The 22,755-nt window shown below is 39.8% G+C and overlaps 1 protein-coding gene and 1 pseudogene across 3 annotated transcripts in view; one reads left to right on the forward strand and one right to left on the reverse strand.

Moving 5' to 3' along the window:
- The first annotated feature begins 3,088 nt into the window (after nt 1-3,088).
- LOC125362909 lies at nt 3,089-3,761 on the forward strand (annotated as a pseudogene).
- Nucleotides 3,762-8,168: 4,407 nt separating this feature from the next.
- Nucleotides 8,169-22,755, reverse strand: part of Baz1a (bromodomain adjacent to zinc finger domain 1A) — a 75,172-nt gene continuing 60,585 nt past the window's right edge. For 2 of the 3 annotated variants that reach the window (XM_048361843.1, XM_048361842.1), the window contains exons 19-27: nt 21,005-21,168; nt 18,574-18,728; nt 16,848-16,996; nt 15,281-15,528; nt 14,964-15,187; nt 12,813-13,261; nt 12,078-12,220; nt 10,213-10,300; nt 8,170-9,217 (exon numbers count right to left, since the gene is read on the reverse strand). In XM_048361843.1, the coding sequence (XP_048217800.1) occupies nt 9,021-9,217; nt 10,213-10,300; nt 12,078-12,220; nt 12,813-13,261; nt 14,964-15,187; nt 15,281-15,528; nt 16,848-16,996; nt 18,574-18,728; nt 21,005-21,168 (1,817 nt within the window). In that variant the 3' untranslated portion in view covers nt 8,170-9,020. Of the gene's footprint in view, nt 9,218-10,212; nt 10,301-12,077; nt 12,221-12,812; nt 13,262-14,963; nt 15,188-15,280; nt 15,529-16,847; nt 16,997-18,573; nt 18,729-21,004; nt 21,169-22,755 lie in introns of all 3 variants that reach the window. The other variant, XM_048361844.1, reaches the window with a different exon arrangement.

Below are 22,755 nucleotides of genomic sequence, written 5' to 3' on the forward strand. Positions count from 1 at the left end.
CCTAGACTGTGCTCTGGGGCTCCCTGGGGGCCCCTAGTAAATGTACTCAGGCTTCTTGGATATGTTCTATCGTTGTTATAAAGGTAATATACAGAGGACTTACAACTTCATAAGTCATTAATGAGTACTTTTGTTTTGGACAACGTTACCCTTTCTGTAGCTCAGCTTCCTGGGTATTTTCAGATTTTAAGGGAAGCACAGCGACATCTGTTGGAGATCACGGAAACTACTATTGAGCTCTTTCTTTTTTCCTCCTTTCCTTCCTTTCTTCATTGCCTTTTCCCCTTTTTTGTTGGTCGTGGGACTTAAACTCTGGGTCCAGGCACTGTCCCTTCGCTTTTGTGCTCGAGGCTAGCACTCTACCACTTGAGCCTCAGGCTCTACTTTTGGCTTTTTTTTTTTTTTTTTTTTTTTTTTTTTGCTAGTCCTGGGGCTTGAACTCAGGGTCAGAGCACTGTCCCTGGCTTCTTTTTGCTCAAGGCTAGCACTCTACCACTTGAGCCACAGTGCCACCTCTGGCCGTTCTCTATGTATGTGGTGCTGGGGAATCAAACCCAGGGCTTCATGTATATGAGGCAAACACTCTTGCCACTAGGCCATATTCCCAGCCCTTCTTTTGGCTTTTTGATGGTTAATTGGTGATAAGTCTCCCAGACTTTCTTGCTTGAGCTGGCTTAAGCTGTGATTCTCAAACATCAGCCTCCTGAATAGCTAGGATTCTAGGCATCAGCCCCCAGTATCTGTCCTGGTTTACACTTTAAATCCTTGGGTTTCTTCTCTTTGTGGTAAATGTTAGTTCCATGGGAAATGAGCATGGGCTGCCAATAGGATGCCTCCAATCTGATTCCAAGGTTTGATAAGTTATACAGGGTCCTTGGGGCCAAATTGTTCGCACATGAACATTTATTAAGTTGCTTGGATGCTTTGGGTTTTGATTGTTGGCACTAGAATGTGAACTCAGGGCCGTGAGCTTAGTAGGCAGGAGTTCTACCACTTGAGTCATGTCTTCCCCTTTTCATTCTTTCTTCTTTTAAGACAAGGTCTCATTGTGTGGCATAGGACAGGGCTGGGGCTCTGCATCTTCCTGCTTTAGCCTCTTGAGTTCCAGGATTTCATGAGTGACCACCAGAGCAGGCTCAAGATTTCTAAGAACAAAAATTATGGTACCCGCCAATGTCAGGTTGGGAGGGTGGGGCTGCACTTCATGTGACCCAGTCTTTTTTCTTTCTTTCCATTTACTGTCCTTTGATTTGTTATCTTTCCAAGTAAAAGGGCCTGGATTTTTTTTTATTCTGAAATGCTCCTGAGTGCTAGGCAAGCTTTCTACCCCAGAGTGACACAAAGAAATTAGTATTAGCGGGGCTGGGAATATGGCCTAATTGTAAAGTGCTTGCCTCATATGCATGAAGCCCTGGGTTCGATTCCTCAGTACCACATCTATAGAGAAAAAGCCAAAAGTGGTGCTGTGGCTCAAGTGGTAGAGTGCTAGCCTTGAGCAAAAAGAAGCCAGGGACAGTGCTCAGGACCTGAGTCCAAGCACCAGGATTGGCAAAAAAAAACAAACAAAAAACCCCCCAAAACTTAGAGGTACTTCTGAATTTGTGAGGGAGTGGCAGATGTTTTTAGGTCTACTTGGGAAGAGTTCAAGCTAAGAATCTATGATCTGCTAGAATTTCTAATGTATGTGAACTCTAACATGCTTTCTTTATTCTACCAGATGTTGCCAAGTTGTTCATAGTGCCTCCATCAACTCAGACCTTTTAGATGATTCCCTTTGTGGATTTCCAAATATTGTTTTTTGATTCTTGATTTGTCCATTTCTTTCCAAAAAGGGGTCTAGATTGGTGGAGTGCCCCCCCTTCTCCTCCCCAGCAATTCCAGGGTTTGAACTTAGGACCTTAGGTTTGCTAGTTTGGCTGTGCTTTACTATTTGAGCCATCCCACCAGCCCAGCTTTTTGCTGTAATTTTGCAGAGGCAATCTAGTCAATTTTTTTTGCTCACAGTCCTTAAGATCTCGTGTATGAGTCTCTGGGGCCTGGCTTCTATACACTATCATTGAGCCTAAATAAGAAGCTTCCCTCCTATAATCCTTTCTGATATCGCCTTTCTCTTGCTCTAAATTTCTAGTCCTGGCTGCCCAGCTGGGCTGTCTTTAAGATGTAACATTGTTCTCCTATCCCACAGAACAAATGTAGTACTTTGCAAACTGTGACCTAGTCCAACTTTACATAAAAAAAGCTGAATGGAGCTGGTGGAGTATTAAAGAAGCATATGGTATGGAGATTTTTTTTTTTAACATTTTCCTTCTGTTTAGTGTAATTTTCAGTTCTTTAGAGACTTCCTCTATGACCAAGATTTAGTAGTTTGTTTTACTTCCTGGGTATTCGGCTTTTTTCCCGTTTCCACTAGTTTTCTAGTTTGCATCCCATTGTGGTCACAGATCACATTCCATATAGTTTTGTCTATTAAGGTAGAGCCTAGAATACAATCAATCTTGATATATGTTTAGTGGGTATTGGAAAAGAATGTGTACTCTGTTGTTGGATGGCAATTCCTACTGGTTAATGGTGTTAAGTCCTAGGCCCTTGATAGTTTTCTTCTTCTTCTTTTTTTTTTTTTTTTTTTTTTTTTTTTTGCCAGTCCTGGGCCTTGGACTCAGGGCCTGAGCACTGTCCCTGGCTTCTTTTTGCTCAAGGCTAGCACTCTGCCACTTGAGCCACAGCGCCACTTCTGGCCATTTTCTATATATGTGGTTCTGGGGAATCGAACCCAGGGCTTCATGTATACGAGTCAGGCACTCTTGCCACTAGGCCATATTCCCAGCCCCTGATGGTTTTCTTCTTAAGGCATGGTGATGCACACCTTTAATCCTAGCACCAGAAGGGAGGCTAGAGGATCATGACGTTAAGGCCAGCCTAGGCTACATAGCCAGACTCTGTCTCGAACAAAAAATGTAAGTGTAGTACAACTGATATGCCAATATTGATAAACTACCATGAAGTTTCATAATTTACACTAGGATTCATTGTGTTGTACACAGTATGTCTTTTAAGAAATGTGTAATGAGCTTTTTGCCCCATCTACTGCAAGAATGAAGACCATTCTCAGCAATCAGACTGTCGACATTCCAGAGAATGTTGATATCACTCTGAAGGGGCACACGGTGATCGTGAAGGGCCCCCCAAAAACCCTGCAGAGGGATTTCAACCACATCAACGTAGAACTCAGTCTCCTTGGAAAATAAAAAGAGGCGGCTCCGGGTTGACAAATGGTGGGGAAACAGAAAGGAACTGGCCACCATTCGCACTGTCTGCAGTCATGTACAGAACATGATCAAGGGTGTTACACTGGGCTTCCGCTACAAGATGAGGTCTGTGTGTGCTCACTTCCCCATCAACGGTGTTATTCAGGAGAATGGGTCTCTAGTTGAAATCTGAAACTTCTTGGGTGAGAAATACATCTAAAGAGCTTGGATGAGGACAGGTGTTGTTTGTTCTGTATCTCAAGCCCAGAAAGATGAATTAATTCTTGAAGAAAATGATATTGAACTTGTCTCAAATTCAGCTGCTTTGATTCAGCAAGCAACAACAGTTAAAAACAAGGATATCAGAAAAATTTTGGATGGTATCTATGTTTCTGAAAAAGGAACAGTTCAACAGGCTGATGAATAAGATCTAAGTTAACCCATCTTCAGAAATACCATCCAGGATCCTGACAACCAGTTTGTGATACTTCAATGATGCAATAAAAGAATTCTATTTACTTGAAAAAAAAAAAGAAATGTGTAATGACATGAGTATTTATAGTACCACCCAAAAGTTTCATTGCCCTAAAAATCTTGGGCTCGTTTAGTTAACCCTCTATGCTAATCTCCAGTTTCCTACCAAGCAAATTAAGAACACTGAAAATCTACTGAGAGATTTTCAAGTGGGGATATGGGAGAGAATGGTCCCCAGGGAGGTGAGCGTAGATACCAGGGCATACTGGACAGCACATTAGTGAATATAACAGTGTATTATACTATCGTGGTGCAGAAACTCTTTAAAAATAGGCTGGAGGGCTGGGAATATGGCCTAGTGGCAAGAGTGCTTGCCTCATATACATGAAGCCCTGGGTTCGATTCCTCAGCACCACATATACAGAAAACAGCCAGAAGTGGCTCAAGTGGCAGAGTGCTAGCTTTGAGCAAAAAAGAAGCCAGGGACAGTGCTCAGGCCCTCAGTTCAAGCCCCCAGGACTGGCAAAAAAAAAAAAAATAGGCTGGAACTCAGGGCATCATCACTGAATCTAAGCTACTCTGCTTAAAGCTAGTACTCTACCACTTGAGCCACAGTTCCATTTCCAGCTTTTTAGTGGTTAGAGATAAGTCTCATGGACTAGCTTGGGTGGGCTAGCTTTGAACTGAGATCCTCACATCTGAACCTCTTGGGTAGCTAGGAGTACAGGTGTGAGCCACCAATGACTGGCTAAAACAGGTCATGAACTCTGGGGCTGGGCACTAACTATCTCTGAGCTTTTGTGCTCTATCACTTGAGCCACAGAGCCACTTTAACTTTTTGGTGGTTAATTGGAGATAAGACTGTGTTGGACTTTCCTGTTTGGGCTGGCTTAAAATACAAATCTCAGATCTCAGCCTCCTGAGTACTTAGGACTATCCCAGCACCCAGCTGATTTATTTTTTTGTGCTGTTCCTGGGGCTTAAACTTCTGGCCCAAGCACTGTCTATGAACTTTTTTGTTCAAGGCCAGCACTCTTCTACCTGAGCCTTAGCTCCATTTCTGACTTTTTAGATAGGAGTTTCACAGACTTTCCTACCTGGGCTGGGTTTGAACGATGATCCTCAGATCTCTGCCTATGGAATAGCTAGGATTACAAGTGTGAGCCATGGGCACCTAGCTAAAATGGAACTTAAAAAAATAAATTTTATTGTCAAGGTGATGTACAAAGGGGTTAGTTACATACATATGGTAATGAGTACATTTCTTGTCAGACTTGTTACCTACTCCCTTATTGTTCTCCCACCTTCTCTTCCCCCCCCCCAATTCCACCCCCCAAGTTGTATACTTAGTTTACAACATAGTATCTTATAAGTAACACTGTTGCTAAGATGGAATTTTTATACCATGAGTCCATTCTGCTAATGAAAGCAATCTAAAAAATTATATGCCAGGCTTCTCTTATATACTTATTTTATATTTTTTGACATCAAAATTTATTAACTATAACTAGAAGTAGCAAAATTTTATTTCACTGGGGAGAGAAATCCTTTAGTAAAGACAAGATCAAAGGTCTGCCTACATGTTAGTGCTCAGGAGGCAGAGGCAGGGGATTGAATTGACTTAAATCACAATCTTCATTTTATAGAAATCTGTTCATTCATAATGTATTTTCTCATATTTATTTGGCAAAGGAGTTGCTTGCTCCTAAGACAAATAATGAATAAAATATTTGTGATTTTCATATCAATAAATTACTTGTATACTTACAATCCTGTTTTTTCTTTTCTTTTTTTTTTTTTTTTTGGCCAGTCCTGGGCCTTGGACTCAGGGCCTGAGCACTGTCCCTGGCTTCTTCCCGCTCAAGGTCAGCACTCTGCCACCTGAGCCACGGTGCCCCTTCTGGCCATTTTCTATATATGTGGTGCTGGGGAATCGAACCGAGAGCTTCATGTGTAGGAGGCAAGCACTCTTGCCACTAGGCCATATTCCCAGCCCATGATCCTGTTTTTTCTTTTTCCTAACCTAGAGGTTTGATTTAATGCTTTTACTTTCCCATCACAAGTTCTCAAGTACAAAGGGCTAATGTTGAATTAACTATTATCTTCTCCAAGTTAGTGAAACAAGCTAAGAAACTAATTAAGAAACTAAACTTTGCCAAAATTTTGAGATCAAACAATATACTCACATGTAGCTGAGCGCTGATGGCTCACACCTATAATCCTAGCTACTCAGGAGACTGAGATCTGAGAATCAAAGCCAGCCAAGGCAGAAAAGTTATTTTTTTTTTTTGGCCAGTCCTGGGCAGAAAAGTCTTAAGTGACTCTTATCTCTAATAAACTATTTAGAAAAAGCTGGAAGTGGCATTGTGGCTCAAGTGATAAAGTGCTAGCCTTGAGCACAAAGAGGTTCAGGGACAGTACCCATGCCTTGAGTTTAAGCCCTAGGACCAGCCCCCCCCCCCATATATATATATATCTCCAAATATACTCACATGTGAGCAAGTGACTATACCCCCTTCTCTTAAGAAAGCCAAAAGTTTTAACATATTGGTGTGATTGAATGAGAGGTTATATTGGAATAACTGCTATCTTTAGTTTATCACATGTATTGAATTTGTCTCAGAATTTTTTTTGTATACCCCCATTTTTAACTATGCAAACTAAAAAAAAATTACTAAGACTTCAAATGTAAATAAATTTCTGCTTAAGTGTTGTTTTGTTTTTGTCTGTCATGGGACTTGAACTTAGGCACTGGGCACTGTCCTTGGGCTTTTTTGCTCAAGGCTAGTGCTTTACCACTGTGAGCCACAATGCCATTTCTGGTCTCCTGGTAGCCAATTAGAGATAAGAATCTCACAGACTTTCTTGCCTGGGCTGGCTTTGAACTGTGATCCTTAGATCTCAGCCTCTTGAGTAGCTAGGATTACAAGTGTGAGCAACCAGTGCCTGGCTTTATTTTTAATGGCACAGTGGTTTGAATTCTTAGCCTGTTCTGCTTTCAGTTGGCGATCTACCACATGAACCATGCCTCCTCCTGCATTTTGTTGGCTAATTGGAATCCAGAGTCCCTTAGATTCTTTTGTCCTGCTAGCTTTGAACAGCAATCTTCCAGGCTTTTTTTTTTTTTTTATCACTTATTTGGGCTTAGAGTGCAGACTGTAAGAGGTACCCAGCTGACTTCATGTGGCCACCATAGCGATGTCAGCTCTCAAGTCTGATTGTTCCACTCACCCCATTCTGCAGTCCTTTGTTCCCTGAGCAAAGCAGAAGCGGTGGGGAAGTGGATGGTGCTGAGGGTTTTCTTGCTCATGTTCATGTCCACTCTCAGCCACTATCACATGCCCCCCTGTTAACCAGTTGGCGTTTTTTTTTTTTTTTTTTTTTTGCCAGTCCTGGGCCTTGGACTCAGGGCCTGGACACTGTCCCTGGCTTCTTTTTGCTCAAGGCTAGCACAGTGCCACTTCTGGATGTTTTCTATATATGTGGTGCTTGGGAATTGAACCCAGGGCTTCATGTATACGAGGCAAGCACTCTTGCCACTAGGCCATATTCCCAACCCTGGTGTATAAAATTTTTAACTACAGTGGATAGGTATGAGAATAAATGATTTTATATGTAAGACAACTCAAGAGGGCAGATTACAACTCACTCTGAGAGCAAATGTATAAGAAAAATCACAGGTTTTATGATTTTAGGCTGAATACTGTCAAAATTGTCTCCTAAGAAATTTGGTTATTGGTATACGAAATGAGATCAAATTTGCAATTAGATATATGAAAATACTAATGCAGAACCCAGAAAATTGATTATCTAAAACTATTTGAAACTGGGTGTTGGTGACTCATGCCAGCAATCCTAGCTACTTAGGAGGCTGAGATTTGAGGACTGAGATTTGAAGCCACCTTGGGCAGGAAAGTCTATGAGATTCTTATCTCCAATTAAACAAAATCTGGATGTAGAGCTTTGGCTCAAGGGGGTAGAGTATCAACCAGCCTTGAGCAAAAAGCTGAGGGAAAGGGCCTCAGTTCTCACACTTTCTCTGTCTCTCTTATATACTCTTACACTATACAGAAAGAAAGGAATCTAAGTAGGGTTACTTTCCAAATAAACTAACCTAAGTAAATGAGAATACTTTACTCTTAGAGCTTTAGCTAAGAACACAGGGATGATTCTCTCTCTTGACCGCCAAAAGCCCTAGAGGAGACACACACCTTTTTGGATAAAAGAGAAAGCATTGTCAGGCCTCTGTACTTCTTTCCTACCTAAGAAATTACTTCCATGTGAATGTACACACTTTTAGATGTTTTCCACAGTTCTTAACGAGGCATATGGACTCCATGCCTTTCCTCCGTGAGTGAGACTGTTAGAGCCACTGTTAGAACTACCTTCCCCAGGGCCTGGGGAGACATGTGGAGACAAGGCAGCATCCCTTCCGAGACGTGGGTTCTATCTTATGTAGAAGTAGAAATCTGATGGGTAAAAATTCCAGAAATACCAAATATTTGGAAAAAAAAGCATCATTTTATTTGTACACTTAAAAAGTTGTACATAAAAACTCTCAATACAGTTCTATAAAACTGCCAGGGGAAAGGGAAGAGGTGATACCTTTTTTTATTGATCATTAAGAAAGTTATCCAGATAAACAAAAACACAGTAAAATGTTTAAAAAATTAAAGAACATTTTCCAAGTATAAATTTATAAATATGAAACAAATTCACAAATTACTCTGAATGCTAAATAAATATCTAGTTAATAAACTCCGACTTAATAACCTCCAGCCAGCACTGGTACGGCAATTCAAGGATATAAAATTGGGCTCATTCATATCTAGTGTTGAAACAATGTGTCCTTTCTGATTCTTAAGACACAGAAACATGTTTCTAAACTGTATGTGCTCTAACAGACTTGTCTGTAGAGACAAATCCCTCTTAATACTATAACTTCTAAAAAATTATCAGTGTCAAAATAAATCATAGCTGAAAATATATTTTCCAAGTATCTGGACACATGAATGATCTCAAAATGTACAAAAGCCTCTGTAAACCAGTACTATTATCCAATACATCTATCAAACTTATTAGATACTGAACAAAACTGTAGCAAAGGAAGTCTTTCCTACATTCTCCTGAGTGCTTAATATCAAAGTTGAGAATATAGTGCAGGCCACATCTCAATGTGGTCAATCAGTTGTTATTGCATTATGCATAAATGTCTGCTTTAGCGCATGATTTAAGGTTCCATTTCCATGAACAATTTTTGTTTTTCCACAAAGGCATCATACATTCTTTAGAAGGGAAAAATTAGATCCGCGACTTCTTGGCAGTTGGAGGTATGCTAACTTGGTCCACATTGCTTGGTGCCACGTGGAGTCCAAGCTTTTGAGCTTGAACATGAAAAAACGCTTGAAGCCTAGTTCCAGCCTTTGCTTCACTTGTGTTACGAGGGTTGTACTCAAAGCAGTTTGAAAACATTAACTCAATATCTTCAATAAATTCAGCTAGAGAGAAGAAAAGCAAAACATTAGAATGAAGAGATACACTTTATGAAGACAATTTGTACCTCGGCCAACTTCATTAAGAGAATAGACACTCTTTGCCCCTTCCCCCTTCCCTGCTGCTCTGGAGGTGGGGGTTGGGAGGACAGTGGTCTGAGGTTATCCTCAAACTCTTGCATTGGGGAAAAAGGTTGTGAGACACCAACCCAACCAACCAACCAACGGTGGTGTAAATTTGTCAGGGGATGCCAAGATCAGAAAAAAATTAAGTTTCAGGCCAGCCTGGAGGGAAAAAAGTTTTCAAGGCATCATCAAGGAAAAACTAGGTGTTGATAGAATGTACTTATCATCCCAGTGTAAAGGAAGACTGAGGAAGACTGAGGTCCAGAACAACTCAGGCAAAAAAACTGGTCAAGTGCCTGCATACCCAGCAGGAAGCCTGGAAAGTTCAAAAGTTGCTTTTTTGGGGGAAAGCACCTTCCCTCCAAAGAAAGAAATAGGGCTTGTGATTGTTTAAATACAAACATGTAACAATTCTTATTGGAACCAAACAATTATATACCATGTTATTATAAGAAAATCCCCCCCCCTCTCTCTCTTCTCTCTCTCTCAACTCAGGGCCTCATAATCCTACTTGGCCTTTTCTGCTCAAGACTGGTGCTTCTACTACTTGAGCCACACCTCCTCTACTTCAGGCATTTTGCAAGTTAATCGGAGATAAAAGGCTCTCAGGTTGTTTGCCTAGCTGGTTTCAAATGGAGATCCTCACATCTCAGCCTCCTGAGTAGCTAGTATTACAGGCATTAGCCACCAGTTCCCAGCTAAAAACATTTTTTTTATAAGACTGGATTCTACAGGATATCTAACTTATGCAACCCTAAACTATTTCTGGATAAGTGTGGTTTTTTTTTTTTACAGATTCAGGAAATGCCATCTAAATTAACATATATCAGCCTCTATACCTCCTGAAGGACAACAACAAAACATAAATTACTTACATGCTAATTTATATTCACATTTGTTCACTTTTTCTCGAATTATATTTAAGGCAATAGGCTTTTTAATGATGTCATAGTAGTCTGGAACCTGTAAAATAATTCCAGTTATATACTGTCATACAAAAAAAAGTTTATTGGAAATACAAGGTAAGTACATAAAGATTTTATACTTGAAAAGCAACTTAATATTAACTTCTGAATGCTATTATCCCATAAATAACGTAATATGTTTTCAGTCATTATAATGCTGTAAAATACTGGGTGTGGGATACTGTAATCACTGAACTCAGGGGGCTGATACAGGGCCTAGGCTACATGGTTTCACTATATAGAGACATTTTTGGATTTACATATCTCAAAAAATGTATGCATGCATATACTTTTAATTTTTGTTGGTCATGGGGCTTAAACCCTGGGCCTGGGCACTGTCCCTGAGCTCTTCAGCTCAAGGCCAGTGCTCTACCACTTGAGCCACAGTGCCACTTCCCATTTTTTGGTGGTTAATTGGTGGTAAGGGTCTCATAGACTTTCCTGCCTAGGCTGCTTTGAATCTTGATCCTCAGATCTCAGCCTCCTAAGTAGCTAGGATTACAGGCATGGGCCACCAGTGCCCAGTTACAATGATTTATTTTTTTGTTAAACTATTTAATATTAATCCTTCAAATTCTTTAGAAATTGCAAAGCAGAATTCTGACATCATTTTTTTTTTTTTTTACTCAGAAACCCTTTCTACATGGGCAATGATGCCCTTGCTCTTTACAACATAATCATGCCTGAGCTTCAACTTCATTCAAACTCCCCATTATTCCCCACATTCTCATTTTTGGGTGTCCAACCCCTTTCCTAAAATGTTATATTCCACCTCTCACTACTGAAACTCCTAACAGCTCGTTCATGAACTCCTAGTTTACAAAATACTTCCTAATTGCTGCTATTTTCTTTTCAAACTAACATACTTTTCTTCTCCATCTCTGTAACATTATTATTATTATTATTATTGCCAGTACAGCTCTCCAAGACAATAGGCACTATGTATCCCTGAGTAACGTTGGGCCATTCATGTTATCCATGGGCTCCTAGACTTTATATTAATGCCTTGTTAGAAATGCAAATGGTTGGGCAGCAATCTAGACCTTGTGTATCAAAATCCCTGGAATGGCTCTCAGAAATCCCTCCCTCTCTCTCTTTCCTTTTTTGGGTGGGTTGTAAGGTTTGAACTCAAGGCCTGGGAGCTGTCCCTGAGCTCTTTTGCTCAAGGCTAGTGCTCTACCACTTTGAAAGACAGCTCTATTTCTGGTTTTAAGTGATTAATTGGAGCTGAGTCTCACAGGGACTTTTCTGCCCAGGCTGGCTTTGAACTGTGATCCTCAGATCTCAGCCTCCTGAGTAGCTAGGATTACAGGCATGAGACACTGGCACCTGGCTATCAAAATTAACAGAGGTGTAAGATATCACAAGAAATGTACTCACTGCCTTATTATATAACTATACCCCCTTTGCACAATACCTTGTCAATAAAATTTAATTAAAAAAATTTCTTTTAACAAGCCCTCCAAATGATTCTGATGTTCCCTGAAGTTTCAGAATCATTGCTGGACACAAGAGAAATATCACTAATGGTATCCAATTGATTAATTATGTATATATTCATTACATTAAACAATCAAAAGGCATCATTTATAAAGCATAAGTCACATGATTAGATGGGACTGCAGAGACTGTGATGTTTAACTCCACTTTTTTCAGTATAAAAAACAACCTTCTAAGTGTGTACTTTTTAAAAAGACAATGCAAAACAGAAGCTTTGATAATTTCAAAGTTTTCATAGACTAAGTCATGCAAATCAGGTCCAGCTATATTGTTACCTGGATTTTAGAAACAAGTTTCAAGAAAGGCCAGCTGTCATCATGTCGTACCAATTCTACAACAAGCTGTTCAAAAGCAGACAATTCATGAACTCCTCCCTGTCGGCCAGAGCTCCTTCGGTTCAGTGGCATAGGAGAGGATTCTGAATAAATTAAGAAATTTTAGATGACAGCAAAGCAAAATAGTGACCACACAGGCTTGTCTGGGTATATAGATACAAACCAAATTCTAACAGAAAATAGATCTGTGAGAGATATGAACATCTGGGTTATAATTTCCATTTTGATCTTAACATTTTTCATTTAAAATAAAAAAAATTCACTCGAAACATTCATTGGAAATACGTATTTGTGTGTGTGTGTGTAAGTGTGTGTATGAATATATGTAGCTTAGTGGTAAAGCTTGTGTTTATCATTGTGTGAGGCCCTGTGTTAAATCCCTAGCATCTAGCTTAGAGAATTCAAGCCTTAGGACCAGTAAACAAAAACAAAAACTTGTGTTGGCTCCCTTAATATATTACAGCTCCCAACCCTGCCCTTCACCCCAAATCTAGTATTCCAGAAGGGTATCTTATCAAATAATGTAATATAGATTGTTTAAGTGATGAATATGCATTCTGAGGGAAGAAAAGTATGAAACAATGCAAAGTGTTGTTATAGGGGACACTGTTCAAAACATATCATGTTTCCTAACCATTTTTTTAGGTAAGGAAGAATTTAAATTAGACTTCATACCTGCAGATTGTCGTTTCCTGCCTCTTCTCTTGGATTCACTATCTTGGAGAGAAAGTCTGGAGTGATCACCTGACTTGGTGGTGATAACTCTGAAGTCCGGGAAGCTAGGACTGTTTTCTGGTGTATTATCAGCACTCTTCCTCACTCTGCTTTTTCGGCGAGGACTAAGTAGTTCCACAAACACATCTGCCTGCAGTGTGCCATGGCTGTGGCGGGTAGAACGACTGGTAATTCTTAAAGACTTAGTTTCTGAAGGAGGTGCAGACTTGATCTTTCTCAAGTTTCTACCAGTAGCTTTAGAATAAATAGTTGCTTTGGGGGTACTCTGCTGACTCCTTGAGGGGTATCTTCCAGGATCTTGTCGTAGGCCACGACTTGGAAAAGAAGAGCTAAGTCTTGCTCTTGTTTTAATTGGCAATCTAAGTTGTGGTCTTCCTCGTTTTGGTGGGCTACAAATATTGTTGGAAAACACAGTTATTGAACAGAGTAATGATGAATACATGATTTCTTTTATTTAGCCAGTGAATTCTACGTAAATTGCTTTCCTGTGTAACCAATTTATACTCAATGTTTTAAGTTTAGAAGCCAATACATTCTCAGAGTATCTAAAACACAGTTCAATGTATTTGTTTGAAATGTAAGGGCAATGTGCAGTATTTTCTTGGTAATTCTACATCATCATCATGAAAGCCAAGTACTAAATTATCTTATACTAGTACAATCCTAAGGAGAGCCAATAAAATACACCTAGTGAATCTTGAAAACCTTGAGTGATGAACTAAACTCATATTTTGTCTCACTTTGATACAGAGTCTATCAGTTCTTTCTTTATCTTGGAGATAGAAGATTGAACCCAGACTCTCACTGTAGTCTCTCTCTCTTTTTTTTTTTTCAAAGCAGTACTTGGGTTTGAATTCTCAGGGTCTCATGCTTGCTTGGCTGGCCCTCTATCATTTGTGCCATACCACCAGCCTAGCTTATTGCTGGTTAATTGTAGAGTCTTTCAGGCTTTTCTGTCTGGGCTGATTTCCAATCTCTATCCTTAGATCTCAGTTTCCTGAGTAGCTGGGATTATAGGCATACGCCACTAATGCCCAGCTGGTCATTTGCATATATTGCACAGGCAGGCCTTGAATGAAAGATTCTCCTGCCTGCCTCTGGAGTAGCTGTGACACAGGGCTGGCACAACCATACCCAGCTACAAGTTTATCACTTTCATTACCACTAATATAAAGGCAACCTAGTTTCAGCCAAGTGCTGATACTGAAGTGGGCCATGAACCTTCTTGAATACCAAGTTAAGAGCCTTGATTACTTTCTAGATTAATTTTTCAGTTGTCTTTAATTAAAAGGATGAAACAACCTTGCAAATCTCCTCTTCCCAACCCCTGCCCCATCCCCATATACAGACTTTCAGTTAAATGAGAACATTTCTAAGAAATTTCCAAATTCTACCCTCATTTCCTTTCCAGTCTCCAGTACTGAAGACTGAACCCCGGGCCCTGTTCTACTATTTGAAGCTACTTGGCTCTGGCTGCCAGTGGCCCATGCCTATAATCCTAGCTATTCAGGAGGGTGAGATCTGAGGATCAATGTTTGAGGACAGTCTGGGCAGACAATTCCAAGAGACTCTACCTCCAGTTAACCAGCAAAAACCACAACTGGAAGCATGGCTCAAGCAGTAGAGTGCCAGCTATGAGTGAGAAAGATAAGCAAAAGAATGAGGCCTTGAGTTCAAGTCCCAGTACTGACACCAAAAAAACAAGAAAATAAACCAGCCACAAACCAACACTAATATGCAATATAGTTTCCTTCCTTTTAAGCCATTTTACTTTTTTCTTTTTTTGTAGATTCCCAATTAAGCTGGGGATTAAGACTGACAATACTGCCACAACAAGGATGCAGACTTCAAACCTACTCATCAGGCCTGCTGACAGTGTGCCAGGTTGCAGAATCCTCATGGTAGTAGAGAAGTTGTTACAGGGTGATTTGCAAGAGCACAATACTACCTTAGGAATAATTTTGTAAATTCAGACGCCTACATTACATACTTGTTTTAAAAGTTATGGATCCCACTATCATACAAATATCTCAGTAGTCAGGAGGCTGTGCAGTGAGGATGGGTAGACTCAACTCGATTGTGTTGACTTACCTGAGCTCTTCCTCTTCCTGGGAGTCATCTTCATCTTGCTCTACCTCATAGTCTTCCTCTTCACTTTGATCCTCCTCCTCCTCCTCCTCTTCATCATCCTCACCTTCTACACTCTCTTCCATATCTTCATCACTTTCCAAGGATGGTCTCTGTCTAGAGGAGAGTCTTCTAGAACGCTGCTTTGGTCGACATTCTGGACAAAACCAATCTCCTTCAGGTACAGCCTGAATAAGACACATGAATGATCACTACCTATCTATTGCTCAAAATCTCAATATATCGACTCACATCTGAGAAGTAGAAAAAGAAAGAAATACCTTGAGCTTTGGTCGGACACAGTAGGTGTGATGACCCCGGTCACAGCCATCACAAAGAACCATGTTTTCAGCATCACCCTTCTTCCGGCATATCTTGCATCGAGCATTCAGTATAGATTTAGACCATATTACACTTCGATCCAAGGTGGACAAGTGAAGGAAGACTTGAGATAGACTAGCAGAGGAAAGGAGAGAGTCTCTCCAGCGGTCCAAGACTGTTTTATAAGCGCGCCCACTGTCACTGGCATCTTAAATAAGAGGGAAAGTGATTAAAGTTTCTAGGGAAACCTGGGAATCTCCTACAACTATGTTCTCAGCAGGTTAAATGGGCCAGGTTTTACATCTCTTTTCTATTGGTTAAGAAAAACACCAAGCTTAACATTGGAAACAAAAATCTCAAAATACCTGCTGAGCCACATCTTATTTATGACATAAAATCTCAAATGCTTGAGGATGGAGTTCAATAGTTAAAAAGAGAAAAATTACTTAGAAAATGTGTTCCCAGGCTAGTCTTTCTATCAAATCTTGATCCACTTTAAAAAACTGGATAAGTATGACTACAGTCAATGAAGCATGTTCCTTCCTTGTTTTCAGACTGCTCCCAAAAATCACACATCTATGAGGTTTAAACTTTTGGGCTGATAATGATGTTCTTAATAGATGTGGTATTGGATTATTTGTTACTGTGAGAAACCACTTTAAAACGGTAACTTTGTCAGGTACAACGACTAGATTGGGAACACATTGTCTAAGTAATTTTTCTCTTTTTAACTACTGAACTCCATCCTCAAGCATTTGACTTACAGATTTTATGTCATAAATAAGATGTGGCTCAGCAGGTATTTTAAGTGAGATTTTTTGTTTTCAATGTTAACTATGGTAGGAAGCATAAATAGGAGTACCACAGTTCAGGCTAGCCCAGGCAAACAGTGAGACTATCTCAAAAATAACCAAAGCAAAAGGGCTGGCAGTATAGCTCAAGTGGTACAATACCTGCTTAGCAAGCAAGCTAGAGGCCTTGAGTTCAAACTCTAGAACCAGGATAAAAAAAAAAAAGTGCCTACTAATTTCAGAAACTGCCATAAAATGAAGACAGTATTGTTTCTATCATTTTAGCCATACATTATAGAGCATTTCCCTTTAGCTATGTTTATCTACATTCCCTTTAACACTTAGTATATTCTGAGTTAGTAATTCTTACGCAGTGTTGGGTCAGTAGCCCATATTTCAAAAACTATACTTCAAATGGTGAAAGATTTAAGTCACTAAGAATACTCATGCATAATTTTGATTATTTGAGATCTGCTAGTCACAGGTTGGTAATCTTTCTTTAGATGAAGCTCTACCTAAAGGATGCAATTGAAAGAAATAATTTAAAAACATTTCCTAAAATGAATATGCATTATTTACAATAAATTTTACCTGAAAGAACTCCTCTTTTAAAATGAAAACAATGTCAACTTCTTCCTATTAGTCTATCAATTTTGTTATGTTAATTAATAAAGTTCCTCTAAAAGACAATTTCAAAATAATTTAAAATGTAACATTTTAAAATAAATACACTTACCAAGTGGAGCTTTGAGAAAACGCCGCTCAATGCCCTGTTCTATTTGAAACAGGGCCATCGCCAGATAATGAACCACATTACTCACTGACTGTGGTGTGCTTGCATTAGTTGAGGCAGTACTTGGAGTTTCTGTTTTTATCCCCAAAAGTCTACAATCAAAACAGAATGGCTTACTAGTACTGGAAAACACTACCATGTAAAACTTGTGCCTATCATTTCTTTAAAAGCTTATTTACACCTGCATTAGAAATTGTTTCCTTAAATCAAGGGAGCTGCTGCTATATTAAGCCACTGGGGAACTGTCTGAAGGAAAGAAAGCATGAAAGGGAAAGCTTTACAGAAGTAGTGGAGATAGACCTTCAACACTGTGCAGTTTACTTCTCCCACTTAGCTACCAGGTAAGAAATATATAATTACCTCTTAGCTAGTTCCTTAGCCTTTAGTCTTACCCCCTCTGCATTCAATATCCACAGTGCATCTGAACCTTCTGACCCAAAGCCTTTGCACATGACTTTTTTTGTAGTTTCCATTTCTGCCATGTTCAGGGTTCAGTTGTACAGCCAGCAAATTCCCTTTAATGCTTCCACTTTCTTCCAGGCTCCCCACAAGAGCAGGAGGCCTAAGTACCTCTGTACACTCACATCTACCTTCTTACACAATTCTCTTAAAAAAAAATTTATTTATTGTAAAGGTGATGAAAAGGGGGGTTACAGTTACATATGTAAGGTAGAGTACATTTCTTTTTTTTTTTTTTTTTTGGCCAGTCCTGGGCCTTGGACTCAGGGCCTGAGCACTGTCCCTGGCTTCTTCCCGCTCAAGGCTAGCACTCTGCCACTTGAGCCACAGCGCCGCTTCTGGCCGTTTTCTGCATATGTGGTGCTGGGGAATCGAACCTAGGGCCTCCTGTATCCGAGGCAGGCACTCTTGCCACTAGGCTATATCCCCAGCCCGAGTACATTTCTTTTTAAAGTTACCCCCTCCCTCATTTTCTCTTGCTTTCCTCTCCCCACTCCCCTTCCCCCAAGGTTCTTTCAGAATCCTAACCTTGCTTAAGTCTCCAACATCCCTGTCTAGATGATAAATGGCTTAAGAGTAGACAAGAGGGAAGAAAACCTTGAAAAAGTATTTTATTATTTGTATGTGTGTTTTTCAATACTGGGGCTTGTACAATTCCTTAGTTTGCTCAATGCTAGCACTCTACCACTTGAGCCACACCATACCTCTGCTTGTGGATTTTTGGTGGCTGATTAGAGATAGAGTCTCTTAGATTTGTCTGCTTGGGCTGGTTTAGGACCTTGATCTTCAGATCTCAGCCTCCTGAGTAGCTAGGATTAGTTGTCAGCCACCAGTACTTCACTTAAAAATATATCCCATTTAATGAGTCCTCTTTGACTGTACTAACACAAAATGAAGTAGTAGAAATCCTGAGGTTTAGAAAACTATTATTTTAATGGTTAGAATATTAAAATTCACATAATTGTGATGTTGGGGATCAAACCTACTGCCTCATGTTTGCCAACACAGTGCTCTTTCAGCGAGCTATATACTCAGCCCACCCGAATGGTTTAAAACAAAAACTTAATGATAAGTGGCTTAAGACTGGATAGCAGACAAAGTAACTTTGAAAAAGTAAAAGTATCTCTTTTTTGCTGTGTGCCAGTACTGGGGCTTGAACTTAAACTGGCAAGGAAAAGTTGGAGGTTGCTTTATAAAATCCTTTGTGTACCTGTCTTTGACTATGGCCCTTGCTTGTTCATCAACTTCCATCTCATCTTCATCCCCATTCACAGTTTTCATGATTCCATTTTCCTTGTTCTCCTCACTTAGTAACTCATACCGACCACTTTCTAAGGCCGATCTCCAGATGTGTCGATCTGCAACCTGGAACAAAATCCAAACTTACTGACCTCAAAACTGGGATGTTGCTTCTAAAAGATATGATACTCAGTATATATTAAGATTAATTCATGGATATTCCTTAACAGATTATGAATCAAAAAGGGATCTAAAAATAAGGTTACAAAGTGGCTAAATAGAAATTCATTAATATCTTAATTTCTATTTAAAAAACTATGAATGATTTTATGACTGTCGACTTGGTGGTAGAAAGAGTAACAAACAATGGCAAAGGTATAAATAAAATATATTATTATCAGTAGGGATGGTGGTACAAGCCTGTAACCGCAGCATGTGGAAGGAGACTGAGGCAGGAGGACTTCCAGTCCCAGGCCAGCCTAGGCAACGTAAAACGTATCCATTGCTGGTTATCCTAGCTACTCAGCAGGCTGAGATCTGGTACAAAGCCAGCCCTGGCAGGAAATGACATAATATTCTTTTCTCTAATTAGCTACCAAAAAACAGGAAGTGGAACTGTGATTCAAATGACAGAGTGCCAGCCTTGACTGAAAAAGCCAAACAAGAGTATGAAGCCCTGAGTTCAAGTACTAATACCACTACAAAAAAAGAAGTAAGGGCTGGGGATATGGCCTAGTGGCAAGAGTGCTCGCCTCGTATACATGAGGCCCTGGGTTCAATTCCCCAGCACCACATATACAGAAAATGGCCAGAAGTGGCGCTGTGGCTCAAGTGGCAGAGTGCTAGCCTTGAGCAAAAAGAAGCCAGGGACAGTGCTCAGGCCCTGAGTCCAAGCCCCAGGACTGGCAAAAAAAAAAAAAAAAAGAAAAAGAAAAAAAAGAAGTAACAGCTGGGCATTGGTGGCTCATGCCTACAATCCTAGCTACTCAGGGAGGTAAGATCTCAGAATCCAGGTTCCAAGTCAGCCTGGGGCAGTCCATGAGATCTTGTTTTTGTTTTAATTGTAAAGGTGATGTGCAGAGGGGTTACAGTTCTATAAGTAAGGTAGTGAGTACATTGCTTTTTGAAGTGTTACCCCTCCTCTGTTTTCTCCTGCTCTCCCCCCATTCTCCCCCCTCCCACCAAGTTGTAAAGTTCATTTCCAACATAGTATCTAGTGAGTATCCATGAGACTCTCATCTCCAATTAATTACCAAAACCCCACAAGTAGCGCTGTGGTTCAAGGTAGTAAAAGTAAAGCACTAGTCTTGAGCACAAAAGCTCAGGAGACAGTGCCTAGGTCCCGAATTCAACCAGGACTGGTACCAAAAAAAAAAAAAAAAGAGAGAGAGAGAGAAAAAGAACAGATCTACCAAGTATGAATTGCTTATAGATTTTTTTAAAAAAGTAACAAAGAAACCAAAAACAAACCAGACTTGGCAGAAAGCAAGAAGCTAATCAATGAAGATAGTATCTTTATACATTTCAAACATCTACCTGACTAATGTAACTGTAATTCCTCTGTGCATCACCTTTATAATAATAAAATTTCAGGGCTGGGAATATGGCCTAGTGGCAAGAGAGCTCGCCTCGTATACATGAAGCCCTGAGTTCGATTCTCCAGCACCACATATCTAGAAAATGGCCAGAAGTGGCGCTGTGGCTCAAGTGGGAGAGTCCTGCCTTGAGCAAAAAGGAAGCCAGGGACAGTGCTCAGGCCCTGAGTCCAAGTCCCAGGACTGGCCAAAAAAAAAAAAAAAAAAAAAAAAAGAAAATTTCAACATCTGATTAAAACCTCATAAACCCTTTTTTTTGGGTGCCTGTCCTGAGGCTTGAACTCAGGTCCTGAGTGCTGTCTCTGTGTGTTAATTTTTTTTCTTCCTTTTGCTTAGCACTAACACTTTATCACCTGAGCTACAGCACCACTTGTGTGTGTGTGTGTGTGTGTGTGTGTGTGTGTGTGTGTGTGCGCTTAATTGGAGATAAGAATTTCATGGACTTTCCTGTCTGGTCTGGCTTCGAATTGTGACCCTCAGATCTCAGCCTTTTAAGCATCTATGATTACAGGTGTAAGCCACCAGGACCTAGTTTCATAAAACCTATTTCTAAAACACGAACAACTAATACTAAGGTCAATTATATTTCTTAAAATTGTGTTTAAGAAAGCAGTTAATTACATAGTATATTTAAGATTTACATCCATATGCAAACATTTTGATGTAAAAGAATAAACATAGTTTTCTTTAAAATATATCATTTCCTGATGTTTATTCAGAACTCCAGTTTTACATTTATCAAATTAAACAAATATGACCAAAATATGGGTGAAACACATTAAACTAAAATTGTGAATAGGTACAAACCTTGATTGCTCCTAATGTTCCTTGATAAATTCTGTCTTCAATATCCAAAAGAAAATCCCTCAGTCTCAGTTCGAGCTGCCTTTCTGCAGACATCTGAGGTGGGTCATGCACATTGGAAAATCTTCCCCGAGTATATGCAGGCTTGCTATCCATCTGAGGTTTGTCTGAAATAAATACCTCTGTCACGATTTTCTCATTAAAAAGTTACTTCATGTGACTGTTACAATAACAAATGAATAAATATTTGCTAATCATATTTGATGAAGTCCTCTTATCCAGAATATATAAAGAATTCTTATAATTCTATAGAAAGACAACCCAATTAAAAAATGGGCCAAGTGTCTGAATATACTTCTATTAGAATACCTATTAAGATAATAACGGCCAATAATCACAAGGAAAAAATGCTTACCACAAAAAGTTAAGGACAGACAGAAAAAATGAGGACTTCATACATTTGGGGCAGCTATAATAAAAGTCAGATAACTAAGTCTTAGCAAGGAAGGGGAGGAACTGGAGCCTTCGTATGCTATAGGTGGGAAAATGAAGTGGAGTAGCTGCTTGGAGCAACAATCTAGCGGATCTTCAGAGAATTAAGCAGTTTGACCACATACTCCTAGGCATTTACCCAAGACAAATGAAAACCCTCTATCCACAAGAAAACCGAACCCAGGGCTTCATGTATATGAGGTAAGCACTTTAACACTAGGCCATATTCCCAGCCTAGCAGCACTTTTTATAATTGCTAAAAGGTGGAAACAAAAGGAAATGTCTACCAACTAGCAAATGGATAAAGTACATTGTATTTATGCAATGAACTATTATTTGGCTATAAAAAGGAATGACATTCTGATACATGCTATACCATGGAGGAATCTTACCAACTGTTTTGCTAAGATATCAACTACAAGGCTAGGCAAGATCGCTCAGACCTATAATCCCACTACTTTGGAGGCTGAGATAAAAGGATAGCAGTTTAACCTGGGCAAAAATTAGGCAGACTACATCTTGAACAATCCAGGTGTAGTGATTCAAGGCTTGTAATACCAGTCTTTTGGAAAGCATGCGGGGGAGGATGTGGTCTAAGACTAGCCTGGATAAAAAGCAAGAGACCCCATCTGAAAAACAATGAAGTAAAAAGAGCTAAGGGAGTAACTCAAAGTGGTAGAGCATAAAATAAGTAAAAGGCCATCAGTTCAAATTCCAGGAACATGTGTGCACATACACACAGTGTAAATCACAAAAGACCATCTATTATTTAACTCACAAGAAATGTCAAAGACAGAAAGATCGGTGGCAGTCCAGAACTAGTGAGGAGTAAGATAGAAGTATGAGAGTAGTAGCTAAAAGGTACAAAAATTCTTTTTCTGCAGTAGTGAAAATGTCCTGAAATAGACTGTGGAGCACATATTTATGAATATTCTAAAAATCCTTGAACTGTATACTTTACCACTAGGCCATACTCCCAGCCCCGAACTGTATACTTTAAATGGGTTAATATATGATAAGTTAAAGAACATGAAGAATTAATATCCACAGTGTTTAATCCTGAGACAAAAATAGCTAAGGGGTACTGTGTGTGTGTGTGTATGTGTGTGCGCGCGCAGGTCCTTGGACTTGAACTCAGGGCATGGACATTGATACTGAGCTCTTTTGCTCAAGTGCTCTACCACTTCAGTCACAGCTCCACTTCCAGCTTTTTGGTGGTTAACTGGAGATGGTCTTATGGACTGCCTAGGCTGGTTTCAAAC

The sequence above is a fragment of the Perognathus longimembris genome, chromosome 14 (genome assembly GCF_023159225.1).
Source record: "Perognathus longimembris pacificus isolate PPM17 chromosome 14, ASM2315922v1, whole genome shotgun sequence".
Taxonomy (NCBI): Eukaryota; Metazoa; Chordata; class Mammalia; order Rodentia; family Heteromyidae; genus Perognathus; species Perognathus longimembris.